We start from the raw sequence: 18,131 nt of genomic DNA on the forward strand, positions 1-18,131 counted from the left end.
GAACCCGGGAGGTGAAGGTTGCAGTGAGCCGAGAACGCGCCACTGCACTCCAGCCTGCCTGGGCGACAGAACGAGACTCCGTCTCAAAAAACAAACAAACAAAAAACACAAAAATTAACCAAGCGTGGTGGCTCACGCCTGTAATTCCAGCTACTCGGGAGGCTGAGGCAAGAGACTCTCTTGAACCCGGGAGACGGAAGTTGCAGTGAGCCGAGATCGCGTCACTGGACTCCAGCCTGGGCGACAGAGCGAGAACTCCGTCTCAAAAACGAAACAAAACAGAAGAAAAAAACCTTAGTTTCAGCCCGCACATTCCCTCAACTCCTATTGCTGCCTGCAAATCTTTCGCCATCGTCCTGGACAATCCTAAGAGGGTACTGCAGAGGCTTCTGGACACTGTCGTTTTCCTGAGAAGTCCACATGAACTTAGCTTTGACGCGAAAGGACTAGGGAAAAATTTTGGTCCTTCGGAGCCGCCGTCCAGGCTCGGGCCGCTCACAGTCGCTTGTCCCTCGGCGGCTGCCATGCGTCCTTTACGTGGCAGCTGCCGGCGCCCGCCAATCCGCTGCGCCCGCATCAGCCCCCACTAGTGGCGCAGTCGGAAGGGGCGGAGCTTAGGCGGCGGTGGCTGAGAAGGCAGCGGGCGGCGGCGGCGGCGGCGGCTCTGGAGGCCGCAGTCCGGGTCCTGGCTTCGGCCTCAGCCCCACCATGGTGACGCTTGCTGAACTGCTGGTGCTCCTGGCCGCTCTCCTGGCTACGGTCTCGGGCTATTTCGTTAGCATCGACGCGCATGCTGAGGAGTGCTTCTTTGAGCGGGTCACCTCGGGCACCAAGATGGGCCTCATCTTCGAGGTGGCGGAGGGCGGCTTCCTGGACATCGACGTGGAGGTGCGGGCGAGATGCCCGCGGCCGAGGCTTGGTCGCGTGGCCGCTCGGGGATTGGTGGCACGTGGGGCCGGCGCGGGGCCTGCTTGGGGAGCGGGCTTAGAAGTCGCTGTCCGAGTCCTGGAGAAGCCCAGGCCGCCACCCCCCCGCCCCGCCCCGGCCACGGCGACCTCCTAACGGCCCCTTTTCCCGCGACTTGCCCGGATTCCGGGATTCCCTGGGGGCTCCTTCGGCATGCTTGGTTGCTTTGGTTTCTCTCCTTGAACGACGGGTTCCTGTTGGAACCTCTCGCCGAGCTTTGTGAATCAGGCGCCGCGTGTCAGCCCGGGCCCCATAGGCGCTTCTCAGTCGCTGTTAGCTTGTGGGGGGTCTCGATCCAATTAGCACCTGCTTTCCTTCGTGTTACGGATTAATGCTGGAACATGGCACGGAAACTTTTCCAAAAAATAGATTTAAATCGATTGAGGATTAAAAAGCTATTGAATACTAGGCATACTGTCGCGTCGTGTTTATTTTTCATAGAAACAACCTTAAGGTTCTACTCTTAGACAAATATCCAGCTACCTCGTTTAGTCTCCTCTGCCTAAGAGAGACGAGGAGTTGGATCCTGCGTTTTAGGAGTAAGCAGTGCAGTGAAGTATCAGGAGAAAACAGGAAATTAAGAAACCAGCAGTCCCTAAATCTGCACCCATGTTTTGTAAACCAAAAGAATGAAGTGTCGCTAATTTTTATTTTAATTCATCTGCTGGCATGACTAATTGAGTCTAAAAAGTTTCTATTTGACAGTGTACTCAGTAGGGCTGGGCAGAAGTTACACAATACAAGTGAAATCCAAAAATAAGGGGATAACGGAAAGGAGAAACTCTTAGACTTAGCTGGGAATTTAGCGATCAACTATTCCAGTCTCGAAGTTATGCGAGTGACATGGACTTTGAAAGAGCGACTGGCTTGACCACAGCCTAACAACTAATTTGTAGCAGACTGGGATGAGAGTTTGGGTCTTCTCATTTCCAGGCTAGTCCTTTCCCCTAAGCCTTCAGGCATCTCAGATAAAGCAGAATTCCTTCACTGTTCGGCAGTAATCTGGAAAACCTTGAAATTTGATAAAAATTCATTTTGTTTATATTTTAAAAAAACAAACGTTTATTATCTCGTGGTTTCTGTGGCCAGGAATTACGGAGAGGCTTAGCTGGGTGGTTCTGGCTTGGAATATCTCATGAGGTTGCAATCAAGACGTCAACCAGGGATGCAGGAATTCTTCATTTTAAAGAGATTTCTTTTTTCTTGAGTTTTACTGTCAGTCACAGTTGCATGTTTGTTGGTGATGCAGAAATTCTTCATTTTAAAGATATTTGTTTTATCTTGAGTTTTGCTGTCAGTCACGGTTGCATGTTTGTTGCTGATATTAGGCCAGTTAGAGACCACATTTCAGGTGAGCTTTCTGTCTGAGGGGTTTAGTAGGGATAAATAAGACATAAATGTCAGAACTGAAAGGTGTTTTAGAGAGCCATTAAGGCAACCCTTGTTTTATAAAGTGGGAGAATTGCAGACCAAATGGTTATTATCACTTACCGAAGTGGAGCTAAGTGAAAGTTACATATTCTTGGTGAATTTCTTTTCTTTTTTTTTTGGACAAAGTCTCGCTCTGTTGCTTATGTTGGAGTGCAATGGCGCGATCTCGACTCACTGCAAACTCTGTCTCCCGGGTTCAAGCGATTCTCCTGCCTCAGCCTCCTGAGTAGTTGGGAATACAGGTGGGCGCCACCACGCCCAACTAATTCTGTATTTTTAGTAGAGACGGAGTTTTACCATGTTGGCCAGGCTGGTCTTGAACTCCTGACCTCAAGTGATCCGCCCGCCTCAGCCTCCCAAAGTACTGGGATTACAGGCGTGAGCCACCATGCCCAACCATATTCTTGGTGAATTTCTTACTGCCATTAGACATTACTTATAAAGTCTATGACTAAATCTTTTGTGACATTTTATGCATTTCTCTCTTGCCTCCAGATTACAGGACCAGATAACAAAGGAATTTACAAAGGAGACAGAGAATCCAGTGGGAAATACACATTTGCTGCTCACATGGATGGAACATACAAATTTTGTTTTAGTAACCGGATGTCCACCATGACTCCAAAAATAGTAATGTTCACCATTGATATTGGGGAGGCTCCAAAAGGACAAGACATGGAAACAGAAGGTGAGATGAACATTCAGAATATTGATATCACGTTCCAAGAGCTAATTTTAGTTCTATACATTTTTACCCATCTGAGTGGCATTTTTAAAAATTTCTTAACCAAAAACTTTTTGTGAAATATGCTTTTTATTTTTTGCAAGTCTCCTAATTAATAAAAAAGTTTCTTGAGGCTAGTGTTTGTTTTTTTGTTCTTCATTTTTCTTTTATTTATTTTTTTTGAGATGGAGTCTTGCTCTTTTGCCCAGGCTGGAGTGCAATGGCTTGATCTTGGCTCACTGCAACCTCTGCCTCCTGGATTCAAGTGATTCTCCTGCCTCAGCTTCCCAAGTAGCGTCAGATGTACAGCACCATGCCTGGCTAATTTTTGTATTTTTAGTAGAGACGGGGTTTCACCATGTTGGCCAGGCTGGTCTCAAACTCCTGACTTAAGGTGATCCACCCGCCTCGGCCTCCTGAAGTGCTGGGATTTTTTTGTTCTTTACATTTGTTCTAACAGGTTTTCTTAGTCATTTTGTGCTCTTGTGAGCATGTAGATTCCTTGTGTCTTGGGTTATTTTTTCTGTTTATTTGCTAATCCTGGCATATACTTTATTTGCTCATTTGTATACATGACTAGTTTAGCTAAACTTTTTGTTGGTTCTTTTTGTGTTAAGATATCTTAACTTTTCTTTAGGTGGTGGAGATACCTGGGACGGTATGTGGATTGCTTTTTGACAGCATCCGTGTTTGCTAATGTCTAATTTCTGCTTTCTTTTTTCTAACCTCAGTTTGTTGGCATGAGAGTGTTTTTTCTCTTAAAAAACCCCTACAACTAATTGGATTGATTATTTTTTTGGTGGTTTTTTCTTTGGTTGACAGGAAGTATAGGTTAGGTTATTTTAAACTAATAGCACTGAAAACACTGTTGACATTTTAGTAGTAACATCTTTGTTCTTTAAGAAGAGTGCTAAAGAGTGGAAATTCAATGATAAGGGGACAATAGTCCCAATTAAACATAGCTCATAGCAAATGGTGCCTTTGACTTTGTAGAAAGTGTTTTGTAGACTTCCTAACCTGAAGCTTGGTTAGATATGAAATGCAGTTCTAGGAGCCATATGTTGATACAAAGACAAAAGTTCTTTTAGCCGTATGTTGCAGTTAGATTGTTCATTGCCCAGGTTACCAGTAATAAACCCTGATTGGTTCTTGGTGGTTTTGGATAAATTGCTTTCTGGGAGCCAGTACATTTGGTGGTGGGTTTTTTTTTCCCCACAGTGCATGCCAGAGTTTTTGAAGCTAGTCGTCATTGTTTCACACATTTCATAGTATCCTATTAGCATGGTAACACTTGTCCCAGATATTCAGTATTAGTAGAGTGCTAACATCATCAAGAAGCTGAGTTGTTTGGTTAGATTTTGAAATCTATAGAGTTTAGAGAGTCCTGCTACTTAGTAATTCCTGTGCTCATTTTTCATGGCCACTTACAGAGTAGGACTTGACTAATTTTCAGGGAGAATGAGGAGTTCTGAAAGGCTTTTTTGGTTTATTTTCTGGAGATTGATCCTACTTAGTTTGAAAATGTTGGTTGATGAATGTGAATATTGAACTTCTTAGATGATTTTTTAACATATATCCAAAATTCTTGCTTTTGCTTGTTAATGTCAATGAATGGCAGCTGTCAAATCAAGCCTTCCTCCAAAGCAGTGGTTCTCAAGTGAGGATGATCTTTTTGCCCCAGGGGATATTTGGCAATCTCTGGAGGCATTTTTTATTGGAAGACGGGGGTAGGTGCTATAGGCATCTAGTGCTGGAGGCCATGGAGGCTGCTAAATACCCTACAGTGCATCAGACAGCGTCCCACAATGTGGAACAGCATTTGGTCCAAATGGCGACAATGCTACTGCTGAGGAACCCTGCTCTATCGGTTTCATGTGGTGCATGGGGCTTCCAAAGGGAAATTTCGAGTGAGCGACCGTTTGACATTCCAATTCAACCACCTTCAATGGTAGAGGCCCTTGGTTTCTCCTAAGAAACTTGGGATTGTCTTTGAGAATCTGGAATCCCAGAAGAGACCCAGTCTTGGGCAGGGATGAAGAGATCCCCCTTTCCCCCGGAATGTTTCCTGGTGCTGTTTCTCTCCTGCCTATCTGTTCATTCTCATAACGTGGCACTACCTAAAAGCATATGCTTACTCTTCAGAACAGCACCTTGTGTGTATTTTTGGTTCAAGAGGATACCTGGTTGAAAACTTGTGCCACTAAGGACTTGTCTCTCTACTTACATTGCCTGCTGTTCCCCACTATAGTGAAATCATTACTTTGTCAAAGAAGAATGTTTGAGTTGGTGTGGATTTTCCTAAGAGCGTTTTGATGTTTTTCTCTGCTCAGCTTCGTAGAGATTAAAAGTCTGTTTTGGTGCTGCTCCTTAATTAATATTAGAGTTACATGACTCTTAGATTTTGTTATTTGTAGGATTATATTTTTTAAATACATGTATTTATTTGTGCTCTTAGTCCCCCTCCTCAGTGTTTTACTACTTTTCCATAGTTAATAGTATAGTGAACTTTACGAAACAACATTTCATTAAAAGAAATTTTCTGGGGTTGTTTTCCTTTCCTTAGTAACCATTATATAGTATGTTTCCTACCCTGAAAGAGGTTTCTCTACTGGCAAGGGACTTTTAAAAATGCTTTGAGAATTAAATTGACATGATTCATATCAGTGGTCCAAATTGATGTTTGAATCATTTCAAAAGTAGCTTCTTTTGCAGGCCTTCTCTGAGGATTTTAAAAAGTTATTTTATAAGTATTTTTCAAAAAGAGATTGCCCCAGCCTAGGCAACATAGTGAGACCCTGTCTCTAAAAAATAAAAATAAAATGGTAGTCAGGTGTAGTGATGCACCCCTGTAGTCCCAGCTACTCAGGAGGCTGAGGCAGGGGATTGCTTGAGCCCAGGAATTTGAGGTTACAGTGAGCTATAATTGCACCACTGTACTTGAGCCTGGGTGATAGAGTGAGATCCTGTCTTGAAAAAAAAAAGATGGCTGGACGCAGTGGCTCATGCCTGTAATTCCACTATTTTGGGAGGCTGAGGCAGGTGGATCACCTGAGGTCAGGAGTTCAAGACCAGCCTGACCAACATGGTGAAACCCCGTCTCTACTAAAACTACAAAAATCAGCTGGGTGTGGCAGCGTGCGCCTGTAGTCTGTTATTCTGGAGGCTGAGGCAGGAGAATCGCTTCAGCTCGGGAGGTGGAGGTTGCAGTGAGCTGAGGTTGAGTGCCAGTGCACTTCAGCTTGGGCAACAGAACGAGACTCTGTCTCAAAAAAAAAAAAAAAAAGACATTGACAAATGTGTGTTGTTTTCAAATTATTCTGTAGCTCACCAGAACAAGCTAGAAGAAATGATCAATGAGCTAGCAGTGGCGATGACAGCTGTAAAGCACGAACAGGAATACATGGAAGTCCGGGAGAGGATACACAGAGCCAGTAAGTGAATGCCGTCACTTTGCAGCAGCGTCTGATGGTGAAGATTGTTTTACTCAACAGCTTGCTTGTATTTTCCTCATTTGGAAACTTCGCAAATTTTGTGTGAAAGCATTGGCTTTAAAAGTGTACCTACACGAGATATTTTTTGAGCATACACGTGTATGGAACTTTGTAGTTTATTATTGGGACATTCATTCTAAACCAGAAAATGCTATTAAGATTTAGTGCAAGTTTTTAAGAGTTTGGTTTTCTGGCCGGGCGTGGTGGCTTACACCTGTAATCTCAGCACTTTGGGAGGCTGAGGCAGGTGGATCACCTGAGCTTGGGAGTTCGAGACCAGCTTGGCCAACATGGTAAAACCCCGTCTCTACAAAAAATAAAAAAATTAGCTGGCTGTGGTGGCGTGTACCTATAGTCCCAGCTACTTGGGAGGCTGAGGCATGAGAATCACTTGAACCCAGGAGGCAGACGTTGCAGTGAGCTGAGATTGGGCCACTGCACTCCAGCCTGGGCAACAGAGCTAGACTCTGTCTCAGGAAAAAAAAAAAAAAAAAAAGTTTGGGTTTTTAAAAATGTATGGTGAGCTAAGGAATAACGCTAATCGTTTTCTCAGAAGGGAAAAGTGTTGTAAAATGGGTATTGCATTGGTTTTTAATCACATACCTGAAACTTACATGCCAGTGGGATTAATATTAGATGCTGAGATTTAATCTTTTTACTACAATGGAGGGCTTACTATAGTTAGAATAGAAAACACCAAAACATGAGTACAGGCAAGTCACCAGGTGAAGATCAACTTGGGTCCTCAAGTTTGTAAGTTGGGAAATTGGAATGTATTTTTCTGTGGAAACAGTGATGATTGAAATCTTGTGTTAGGTTGCAAAAGTCTGTTTAGAACTGGATAGAGCATTAAACATTAGGCTTTTGCATTTAAAATTAAGAGGTACTATATTGACAGACAGACCAATTCCATTGATTAGGTTCAGAGCCACACCATTGTTCGGTGTTTTCATCCTTCAGGTAGTTCTTGGGGAGATGATAAAAGAGCAAAGTGGCCAGGGGCATGGCTCACGCCTGTAATCCCAGCACTTTGGGAGGCTGACGTGGGTGGATCACAAGGTCCAGAGATTGAGACCATCCTGGCCAACATGGTGAAATCCCGTCTCTACTAAAACTACAAAAATTAGCTGGGCGTGGTGGCACGCATCTGTAGTCCCAGCTACTCAGGAGGCTGAGGCGGGGGATTGCTTGGGAGCAAGCTCTTGTCTTAAGGGCAGTGATTCTATGTCAGGAATCTTTGTTCTGAGACTGGGGTAGGGAGTGAAGAGTGACTCAAAGAGATAAGCACAGCTTGAATTTCTTCCAGATGTGGTTTCTGTTTTTCCCACCCTTAAATCTGTTCTTGCTACTTATGGAAACAAATCTTCAGGATCTAGAGCACAGACATCAGGTTGTGTTGGCAGGAAGGTGTGTAAATGTAATAGCCTGGAGAACTCCCCTCATCCCCACTTGTTTTAGGACTGGAGTGGGGCATGTTATGGACCAAGGCTTGTCTGCAAACACTCGAACCTCTTGCCTCACAATTTTTTCTCCTTGCCTCCACTCTTAATCTCACCAGCTGGAATCTTCACTTTTTCCCTCTTACCTTGTTGGGACCCATGTGTTGGTTACCTTGTTCCCAGATGGGGACCAGCCCAGTCTGGAGTTGGAAGGGCACTGAACTAAGTCAGAGGGCAAGTTCCTCTACTTTGCAAGTTTAACTGGTTCAGACCAGATGGCTTTCGAGTTATAGAAGTTCTTGGGAACACAGTGGCCAGAGGAAGCACATGTCTTCCAGTCTTTAGGGGGTCCAACCTTGTTCTCTCACCCGTGATTTGAGTGGAGATACTCCTGTGTTTGTTTCACAAATAGTGAGCTATGTGTTCTTATTTAGAAGTGTTAGGCCGGGCGCGGTGGCTGAAGCCTGTAATCCCAGCACTTTGGGAGGCCGAGACGGGTGGATCACGAGGTTAGGAGATTGAAACTATCCTGGCGAACATGGTGAAACCCCGTCTCTACTAAAAAATACAAAAAAAAAACTAGCCGGGCGAGGTGGTGGGCGCCTGTAGTCCCAGCTGCTCGGGAGGCTGAGGCAGGAGAATGGCGTAAACCCGGGAGGCGGAGCTTGCAGTGAGCTGAGATCTGGCCACTGCACTCCAGCCTGGGTGACAGAGCGAGACTCCGTCTCAAAAAAAAATAAATAAATAAAAAGTGTTAGCAGTTTCTAGAATTGAATTTATAGGTATTCAGTTTAAATTTACAAAGCAAATGGTTCCCATAATGTTTTGTTTTTGTGAGTCTTCCTATAGGACCTACTCCTCAGCAGTGAACATAATGAGACAGTGTTGTAATAATAACGTGTTGCTTCTAGATCAGGCTAATATATGAGTGGCATGAGGACAGTGTCCCAGGTCACTGCATTCTGATGTTATTGTGCTTCAGTGTGTTCAGTGTGTTCTATTTAAACTTAAAGGTGCATTTTTCTTTGGGAGGTCGAGGCGGGAGGATCACCTGAGGTCAGGAGTTTGAGACCAGCCTGGCCAACATGGTGAAACCCCGTCTCTACTAAAAATACAAAAATTAGGCCGGGCGCAGTGGCTCACGCCTGTAATCCCAGCACTTTGGGGGGCCGAGGCAGGCGAATCACGGGGTCAGTAGTTCGAGACCAGCCTGGCCAAGAGACCAGCCTGGCCAATATGGTAAAACCCCATCTCTACTAAAAATACAAAAATTAGCTGGGCACATGTAATCCCAGCTGCTTGGGAGGCTGAGACAGGAGAATCACTTGAACCCAGAAGTTGCTTAGGCTGGTCTTGAACTCGTGGGCTTGAGTGATCCACCCGCCTCTGCCTTTCAAAGTGTTGGGATTACAGGCATGAGCCACTGTGCCTGGCCTATTTTCTTTTTATCAGACTCTGTTTTTTTTCCTGTTTTTTGTTTTTTTTTTTTAAGATGGAGTCTTGCTCTGTCGCCCAGGCTGGAGTGCAGTGGTGCGATCTCGGCTCACTGCAATCTCCGCCTCCTGAGTTCAAGCAATTCTCCTGCCTCAGCCTCCTGAGTAGCTGGGACTACAGACGCACGCCACCACCATATTTTGACGTTGTAAATAATTGCATTTTGGATAACTGTGATTTTGAAATAATTCCTTAATTGTTTTAGAAGTCAGTTTTCTGATTCAGCAAAATGGATACTAATATAGGACGTTTCAATGGTGAGGGAGAAAGATGGTTGGGTTGGGTTTTAACCCTAGAATTATGACCTTGGGCAAGTCACCTTTTCTTCTCTGCTCCCTGTATACAAGCAGAATGGACTTGGCTGTACCCAGTAAATCTTTAAGCTCAGCTTATTTTTGTATTTTCAGTAGAGACAGGGTTTCACCACGTTGGCCGGGATGGTTTCGATCTCTTCACCTTGTGATCCACCTGCCTCGGCCTCCCAAAGTGCTGGGATTACAGACGTGAGCCACTGCACCCAGCCCTATTTCCTTTTTAGAGACACAGTGTCTTACTCTGTTGCCCAGCCTGTAGTGCTGTGGTGACAAGATAGCTCACTGCATCCTCAACCTCCTGGGCTCAGGTGATCCTCCCGCCTCAGCCTCCCAAGTAGCTAGAAGTACCTCGGCCTACCAAGTAGCTGGAAGTCCAGGTGTGTGCCACTACACCTAGCTATTTTTTTTTTTTTTGGTATTGTAGAGACTGGGTTTCTCCGTATTGCCCAGGGTTGGCCTCTGACTCCTGAGCTGAAGCAATCCTCTTGGCCTCCCAAAGTGTTGGGATTGTAGTTTAATTGTTTTTAATGTTGGCCATTTGCAGAAAGATAAAATACTACATAGAAATTTTTTTTGAGATGGAGTCTCGCTCTGTTGCCCAGGCTGGAGTGCAGTGGCACAGTCTTGGCTCACTGTAAGCTCCGCCTCCCAGGTTCATGCCATTCTCCTGCCTCAGCCTCCCAAGCTCTGCCTCCCAGGTTCATGCCATTCTCCTGCCTCAGCCTCCCAAGTAGGTGGGACTACAGGTGCCCGCCACCACGTCTATTTTTAGTAGAGACGGGGTTTCACAGTGTTATCCAGGATGGTCTCAATCTCCTGACCTCATGATCTGCCCACCTCAACCTCCCAAAGTGCTGGGATTACAGGTATGAGCCACTGTGCCTGGCCTACATAGTAATTTTTAAAAGCTAAGGCTATAGCATTTGACTGGAGAGTTGGACACAATGGCTTGTGCCTGTAGTCTTAGCTGCTTCAGAGGCTGAGGCAGGAGGATTGCTTGAGGTCAGGAGCTTGAGACCAACCTGGGCAACACGAGACCCTGTTTTTTTAAAAAATAAAATGAATTGGCCAGGCATGGTGGCTCATGCCTATAATCCCAGCATTTTGGGAGGCTGAGGTGGGCAGATCACCTGAGTTTGGGAGTTCGAGACCAGCCTGACTAACATGGAGAAACCACATCATTACTAAAATACAAAATTAGCCGGGTGTGGTGGTGCATGCTTGTAATCCTAGCTACTCGGGAGGCTGAGGCAGGAGAATCGCTTGAACCCAGGAGGTGGAGGTTGCAGTGAGCTGAGATCGCATCATTGCACTCCAGTCTAGGCAACAAGAGTGAAACTCTGTGTCAAAACATAAAACATAAAAAAAATAAAATAAAATAAAATAAAATACATTTAAAAATAAAAGGAATTTGGCCAGGCGTGGTGGCTTATGCCTATAATCCCAGCACTTTGGGAGGCCGAGGCAGGCGGATCACCAGAGGTTAAGAGTTCAAAACCAACCTGGCCAACATGGTGAAGCCCTATCTCTACTAAAAATACAAAAACTAGCTGGGCGTGGTGTTGAGCACCTGTAATCCCAGCTACTCAGGAGGCTGAGACAGCAGAATCACTTGAACCCAGGAGGCGGAGGTTGCAGTGAGCTGAGATCACGCCACTGCCCTCCAGCCTGGGCGACAGTGAGACTCTGACTCTAAATAAATAAATAAATAAATAAAAATAATTTGATCAGAAACTTGAATGTAACAAATTGAGTATAATAAATAAACATAGAGTAGATGTCTATTTTACTTTAAGGATCAAATCCTTAGTTTGAGAGCAGGACAGATGAGAATAGTTTGTCTTGTATTTGATGGTCTGGTAGTAACTGTCAGTATTGATCCATATAACTGAGTAACCTCTTCCATTGAGAACAATTGCCAAGTACACAGGTGCTGAACAATTATTTGTCACATATTTGGGGAAAAAGACACTCAGACTGCCATATTTTGATGTTGTAAATAATTGCATTTTGGATAACGGTGATTTTGAAATAATTTCTTAATTTTTTTAGAAGTCAGTTTTCTGATTCAGCAAAATGGATACTAATATAGGACGTTTCAGTGGTGAGGGAGAAAGATGGTTGGATTGGGTTTTAACCCTAGAATTATGACCTTGGGCAAGTCACCTTTTCTTCTCGGCTCCCTGTATACAAGCAGAATGGACTTGGCTGTACCCAGTGAATCTTTAAGGTTTCTTTTAAAAATCTTTGCTTCTACTTTGGGAGGCTGAGGCAGGAGGATCAGTTGAGGCCGGGAGTTCAAGACCAACTTGGGCAACATAGCAAGACCCTTTCTCTACAAAAACAGAAAAAATTAGTCGGATGGACTGGTGCATACCTGTACTTCCAGCTACTCAGGAGGCTGAGGTGGCAGGATTGTTTGAGTCCAGTTCAAGGTTGCAGTAACTATGATTGTGTCATGGCATTCCAGCCTGGACAACAGAGCAAACAAAAAAATATTTGCTTCTGAGTATGTTGAGTTGCTCAGAGACAAAAGTATTTACAGTATAGGTGACCCATAGGTTACAATGACTTTGCTTAGAAATTTTCATCTTTATGATGGTGCAAAAGAAGAAATTCTGATGTGCATTCAGAAGAAACTGAGCATCAAGTACCCATGCAACCATTCTGTTTTTTACTTTCGGTGCAGTGTTCACTAACTTGATAAATAAAATATAAAATAATAATAAAATGCAGTTTAACTTATATGAGATATACAACACTTTATTATAAAATAATCTTTGTGTTGTTAAATGTTTTTGCTCAACTGTAGGCTAATGTAAGTGTTCTGATCATGTTTTAGGTAGGCTAGGCTAAGCTATGATGTTTGCTAGGTTAGGTGTATTAAATATATTTTTGACAGGTATTTTCAACGTAAGCTGGGTTTATTGGGATGTAACTTCATCTTAATTTGAGGAACATCTATTCTATGAATGGTGTACACAATATTACTTTCACAGAGAGTGAAGACTAGAATATGATGCCTATGTTTTTTGGGGGAGAATTGTTAAATTTTGTTTGTTTGTTTTGTCCTCAACAGTCAACGACAACACAAACAGCAGAGTGGTCCTTTGGTCCTTCTTTGAAGCTCTTGTTCTAGTTGCCATGACATTGGGACAGATCTACTACCTGAAGAGATTTTTTGAAGTCCGGAGGGTTGTTTAAAAAGCCTCTTCCTGATGATCCCAACTCAGAATTCACTGTTTACCAAACACCTTGGTCATAATAATGTCATTAGTTTCTCCATTTTTATTTTCTGAACTGTACATTCACAATTTATGTTTCTTTGTGATGAATAGATATTGGGGGAAAAACACCTTTTTAGGAAAATTATAGTGCAAATTTGACAGTTGATTGGCATAATTTCTTGTTTGAATGCTGCCTCCATTATATAGGTCCTTCCAGGAACTCAAACACTGTAAGTGAAATATGGGAGTATAGTTATTACTTCTTTTACTTGTGTTTTCATAATATAATGCAGTTTGTTCAGGAAATCAGCACAAAGCCTCATAGTACTTTACTAAAATGACTGCATTCTTTGGATTCCCTCAGTCTGTGGTTCAAGTCACTACAGATTCATTTTGTTGAGTCTTTATGAGAAACAACAGTATGAATCTTGACGGTTTCTGCCCATCCTAATGGCAGAGCTCTCTGACTTGGGCGTATGCCGCCAGGCTGGGTACTTTCATACTTTGTTTTCTTCTTTTGCTTTAAAAGTACGACTCAGCATACATTTTCCCGCACACATTTTTACATTGTACCTTAGGACTTAATCATCTCCACTTAAATTGATGACACAAGCAGCTAATAACCATTTTTGGGTTTCTGTCTAACCTTCTAATTGTCTGTTAAAGCCAATTCTCTGAGTGTCCCAGTGAGTGGTGGCTCTTTTTCTTTCCACACTGGCACATTCACTTCCCCCACTCTTGGCATGTAGGAAATAAACATTTACATAATTGGAAAAATCCAGATTTCTGATGCCAAAGGGTTAAAGCCTCTTGGATTTCATTGCAGTGATATACAGCCACTATTTTATTTTTGATCAGTGGCCTTTGGGCCACTGTTTAGGGCACTGAACATCAGTGTCAGCATTAGGGTTTGGGTTTTTGTTTTTCTTGGGTCTTTCTTTTTTGGCACATGTGAATCTTGTTTTGTGTAAAATGAAATGACTTTCTCTTGTTCTCTGATGATGGGTTTAAAATTAAAAGAGCATCTGGTTTCGGTATGGGGATGATCCAGGATTATGTTGTGACTGATATATATTAGTTACTTGTACATTTTTTTTTTTTTTGATCTTTGTAAGGGGAAGACTACAAGTAACGAGTTTTATATAATTAATTTAAATTTGTTACAGGTTTTCATGTTCAGGATAAGCAGTTTTTCCACCTTGGGTGAGAACACTTGCAACAGTTTATTAATGAGGTGACTTTCACCTTAGGACAACTGTTGCATACCAGTTTTTTTTTTGTGTGTGAAACACTTCAAAATTGACTTAAAATATGTAAATTTAAAATTGGTTGTATCTAATATGCCCCAGGTTCAGTAAATAAACAATTCTTTTTAAAAACAGTCAGTATTCTGTGTTTTATATATTGACAGTTAATTCACATTTTTTACACACCAACTTTCTGTTCTTATTTGACATGAGACATGTCCATGTTTTCTGAGTATTTATGCCTATTATGTCTGTTACTTTTTAATTCTATAAGCTTGAGGATAGTGAACGGTACCAAGTTTTCGTTTCTGCACAGGTTTTCCAGTGAGGCTTCTCTGATGGATCAGTGCTAAAATCTCAAGTATTTTTCTATTTGGGAAAAAAGAAAGGGTTGAATTATTTTCACTCGCCCACGTGGTTTATGAATGTGGGAAATAGCTTTAAAGACAGATTAAATGATGTGCCCAAGGCCACAGGTAAGAGAGTGAAAGGTGGAACCAGAGACTAGATCACCACCTGTAGAAACTCCTTCCTCTGTGAAACTAACGGCCTGCTGGTAATAAAAGTAGCTACGATTTATTGAGTACTGTGTAATGTCTTGATCCAGTACTAAGCACTTTACTTGGTCTGTCTTATTCACGCTTCAAAACTGCCATTACCTTGGGTAAAATCATTTTGGAAGTGAGGAGGAAAACAGGCTTGGAATGGGTCCTAAGGTCAGAAAACTAGTAGGTAGTAGAGCACAGAAGACACACACAGATACGCAATTTCTCTGTGCCTTTGCTTTCAGAACTGTCTGTGAAATGCCCCCCTTTTCTTTTTTTGGAGACAGGATCTCACTCTATTCCCAGGTTGAAGTGCGTTAGCTTGATCTCTGCTCACTGACCTCAACCCCCGGGCTCAAGTGATCCTACCACCTCAGCTCTCCAAGTAGCTGGGACTACATCTTTTGTTTTTTAAAAGCAGGGTCTTGCTCTGTTACCTGGACTGGAGTGCAGTGGCACAAACATGGCTCACTGCAGCCTTAACCTCTCAAGTGATCCTCTCATCTGAGCCTCCCGAGTAGTTGGGACCACAGGCATGCACCACCATGCCTAGCTAATTAAAAAATTACTTTCATAGAGACAGAGTCTCCTGTACCTTGCCCAGGCTGGCCTCATTCTCCTGGGCTCAAGTGATCCTCCTGCCTCAGCCTCCCAAAGTGTTGTGATTGCAGACATGAGCCACCGTGCCTGGCCGAAGTCCCATTTTATAAAAGTTGTCGAAGAGTTTTGAGAATGTGATGATCATTTCATTGAAAATGTGGCTTTAGGCTGTTGTCTTTTACTTAATTTGAGATGACTGCAGTCTGCATGAGTTGTATTCCCATTTATTGATCCCACAAATATTTGAGTGATTGCTGTGTGCTACAGTGATAGTCCCTGGGATAAAGAAGATAGAGAAAAGACCCCATTAGTGTGGGTTTTACATTTTGGTGGCAGAGATGAACCTAGTAAGGTGTGTGTGTGTGTGTGTGTAGCAAGAAAGATAATGGTAAATGCTAAGAAGGGAAAATAAATGAGGGTAGGAGTTTCAGTGATGCGGAAAGGAAGGTAACACTGAGAAGGTGATTTCAAAAGTCCAAGTGGAATGTAAGGGAGTGTAGGGGAAAACTTACCTTTTGTCCTCAGGTTTCTCTAAAAATTCAACTGAAAAAAGGCAGATTAATAGGAGGAAAGTGATGCAAATTTATTTGGTCATGGTTTTGCACAACAAAGGAACCTTCAGAATTAAGACCCAAAGTTACAGGGAAAAATATTCATTTTTATGCTTAGGCTCAACAAAATATGCACAGCTGAGTAGAAATAGGACTGGACAAGAAGGGCATGATCTAATGCTCACAGACTGAGTGGGGAAGCCCAGCAAGGCCTGTCTGGATTCTTTTCGGCCTCTCTGCAGCATTCCTTCCTTCTGGGTAGGGGACAGAACCCTTCCTGTAATGGGGTCTTACAACCTACAAGCAAAACAAAAGAGGTCAGAAATTTTTTTTTTTTTTTTTTAGAGACATAGTCTCTCGCTGTCGCCCCGGCTGGAGTGCAGTGGCGCCATCTTGGCTCACTGCAGCCTCCGCCTCCTGGGTTCAAGCAATTCTCCTGCCTCAGCCTCCCAAGTAACTGGGACTACAGGTGCACGCCGCCAAATCCGGCTAATTTTTTTGGTATTTTTAGTAGAGACGGGGTTTCACCGTGTTGCCCAGGCTGGTCTCGAACTCGAGCTCAGGCAATCCGCCCACCTCGGCCTCTGAAAGTGTTAGGATTACAGGTGTGAGCCACTGCGTCTGGCCTTTTTTTTTTTTTTTTTTTTTTTTTGAAACAGTTTCACTCTGTTGCCCAGGCTAGAATGCAGTGGTGCGATCTAGGCTCACTGCAACCTCCACCTCTCAGGTTCAGGCGATGCTCATTGCTTGGCCTCCGGAGTAGCTGCAGGCACCTGCCACACCTGGCTAATTTTTTTGTATTTTTAATAGAGACGGGATTTCACCACTTTGGCCAGGCTGGTCTTAAACTCCTGACCTTAGGTGATCCACCTGCCTCGGACTCCCAAACTGCTGGGATTACAGGCGTGAGCCACGCGCCCAGCCCAGGTAATTTCTTTTTTTCTTTTCTTTTCTTTTTTTTGAGACTGAGTCTCACTCTGTCGCCCAGGCTGGAGTGCAGTGGCGCAACCTCCACCTCCCTGGTTCAAGCGATTCTTCTTCTGCTTCAGGCTCCCGAGTAGCTGGGACTTACAGGTATGCGCCACCACGCCCGGCTAATTTTTGTATGTTTAGTAGAGACGGGGTTTCACCATATTGGCCAGGCTGGTCTCGAACTCCTCACCTCGTGATCTGCCCGCCTTGGCCTCCCAAAGTGCTGGGATTACAGGCGTGAGCCACCATGTCCGGCCGATAATTTCTTTATGGCCAGTTTTTTCACAGAAAGGTGGAGAGAGAGAGTTAGAGTAATATTTTTAGGTTTTATGGCTGACTTTGGAGAAAAGGGGTTCCCGTTTCTATGCTCCATCATGACGGGCAAGAGGGATTCTTGAGTTTCTATGGCCAGCCTCACAGAATCAGAGATCAGAGACGGGGCAGAAGGTCAGAGAGAAACTTGCTTCTGAGGCTGCCTCTGGGGTCTTCATTTTGGGGTTTCGTTTTCCGAGCCTCAACAGGAGCAAGTCATGCACATAGCTGGAGGAGATAGGCCCTCATAGAGGGCACGTAATGAGTGGTCAATAAAAGCTTGCTGAGTGAAGGTGTATGTGGACATGAATGGCCCAGGCCAACTGTGAACAGTGGAATAGGACAGTGTTCTTACTTAGGACTCTGACCCTAACTTCCGGGAAAGTAAACCAACATTCAGGATGTACCGGCCATCGGACCCCCGCCATCAGCGGGTGCCTGTTTTGCAGGGCTGCTAACCCGGGACCCCGACACGTTTCTCTGCCCACGGCAGCCAGCCCCGCGGTCCTTCGGCCTGGACGCGGTCCTGTGCTGCCACCTGCCTCCGAGGGACAAAGAAAGTGGGAGAGCCGGGCCAGACTCCCTCCCGCCAAAACCCTTGCCCGGTGCTGAGAGGCGCCCGGAGCCCAGGGGTGCGGGGCGGGTGTAACTCCCCGAGCCTGCCCCGCCGCCTGCCTCCACCGTCCCGCGGGCGCCTTTCCTCGCTCCCGCGGCGTTGGAGCCTTCGCAGCGCTCCGGAACTCTGCTGCTCCAGCAAAGTTCCCGGCCGGCCGCCGGAGCTGCCGGAAGCGGAAGTGCTCGTTGCGGGTGCACAGGGC

The 18,131-nt window shown here is 44.3% G+C and overlaps 1 protein-coding gene across 2 annotated transcripts; it reads left to right on the forward strand.

Moving 5' to 3' along the window:
• The first annotated feature begins 645 nt into the window (after window positions 1-645).
• On the forward strand, window positions 646-14,467 carry TMED2 (transmembrane p24 trafficking protein 2). Of its 2 annotated transcripts, XM_005572570.4 has the most exons (5): window positions 646-888; window positions 2,893-3,085; window positions 3,759-3,779; window positions 6,445-6,552; window positions 12,939-14,467. In XM_005572570.4, exons 1-5 carry the CDS (start codon window positions 709-711, stop codon window positions 13,061-13,063), a joined length of 627 nt encoding a protein of 208 aa, XP_005572627.1. In that variant the 5' UTR covers window positions 646-708; the 3' UTR covers window positions 13,064-14,467. The 2 variants fall into 2 exon arrangements, with proteins under 2 accessions (XP_005572627.1, XP_045222129.1); XM_045366194.3 differs by lacking the exon at window positions 3,759-3,779.
• Window positions 14,468-18,131: the final 3,664 nt, after the last annotated feature.

The sequence above is a fragment of the Macaca fascicularis genome, chromosome 11, assembly GCF_037993035.2.
Source record: "Macaca fascicularis isolate 582-1 chromosome 11, T2T-MFA8v1.1".
Taxonomy (NCBI): domain Eukaryota; kingdom Metazoa; phylum Chordata; class Mammalia; order Primates; family Cercopithecidae; genus Macaca; species Macaca fascicularis.

What these genes read in the sequence shown, in the direction of transcription:
- TMED2 (XM_005572570.4), top strand. Translation starts at nt 709, where the DNA reads ATGGTGACGCTTGCTGAACTGCTGGTGCTCCTGGCCGCTCTCCTGGCT. An exon ending in TCCTGGACATCGACGTGGAG is followed by an intron (nt 889 to 2,892) that starts GTGCGGGCGAGA and finishes TCTTGCCTCCAG; the next exon opens with ATTACAGGACCAGATAACAA. An exon ending in GGAGAGGATACACAGAGCCA is followed by an intron (nt 6,553 to 12,938) that starts GTAAGTGAATGC and finishes TGTCCTCAACAG; the next exon opens with TCAACGACAACACAAACAGC.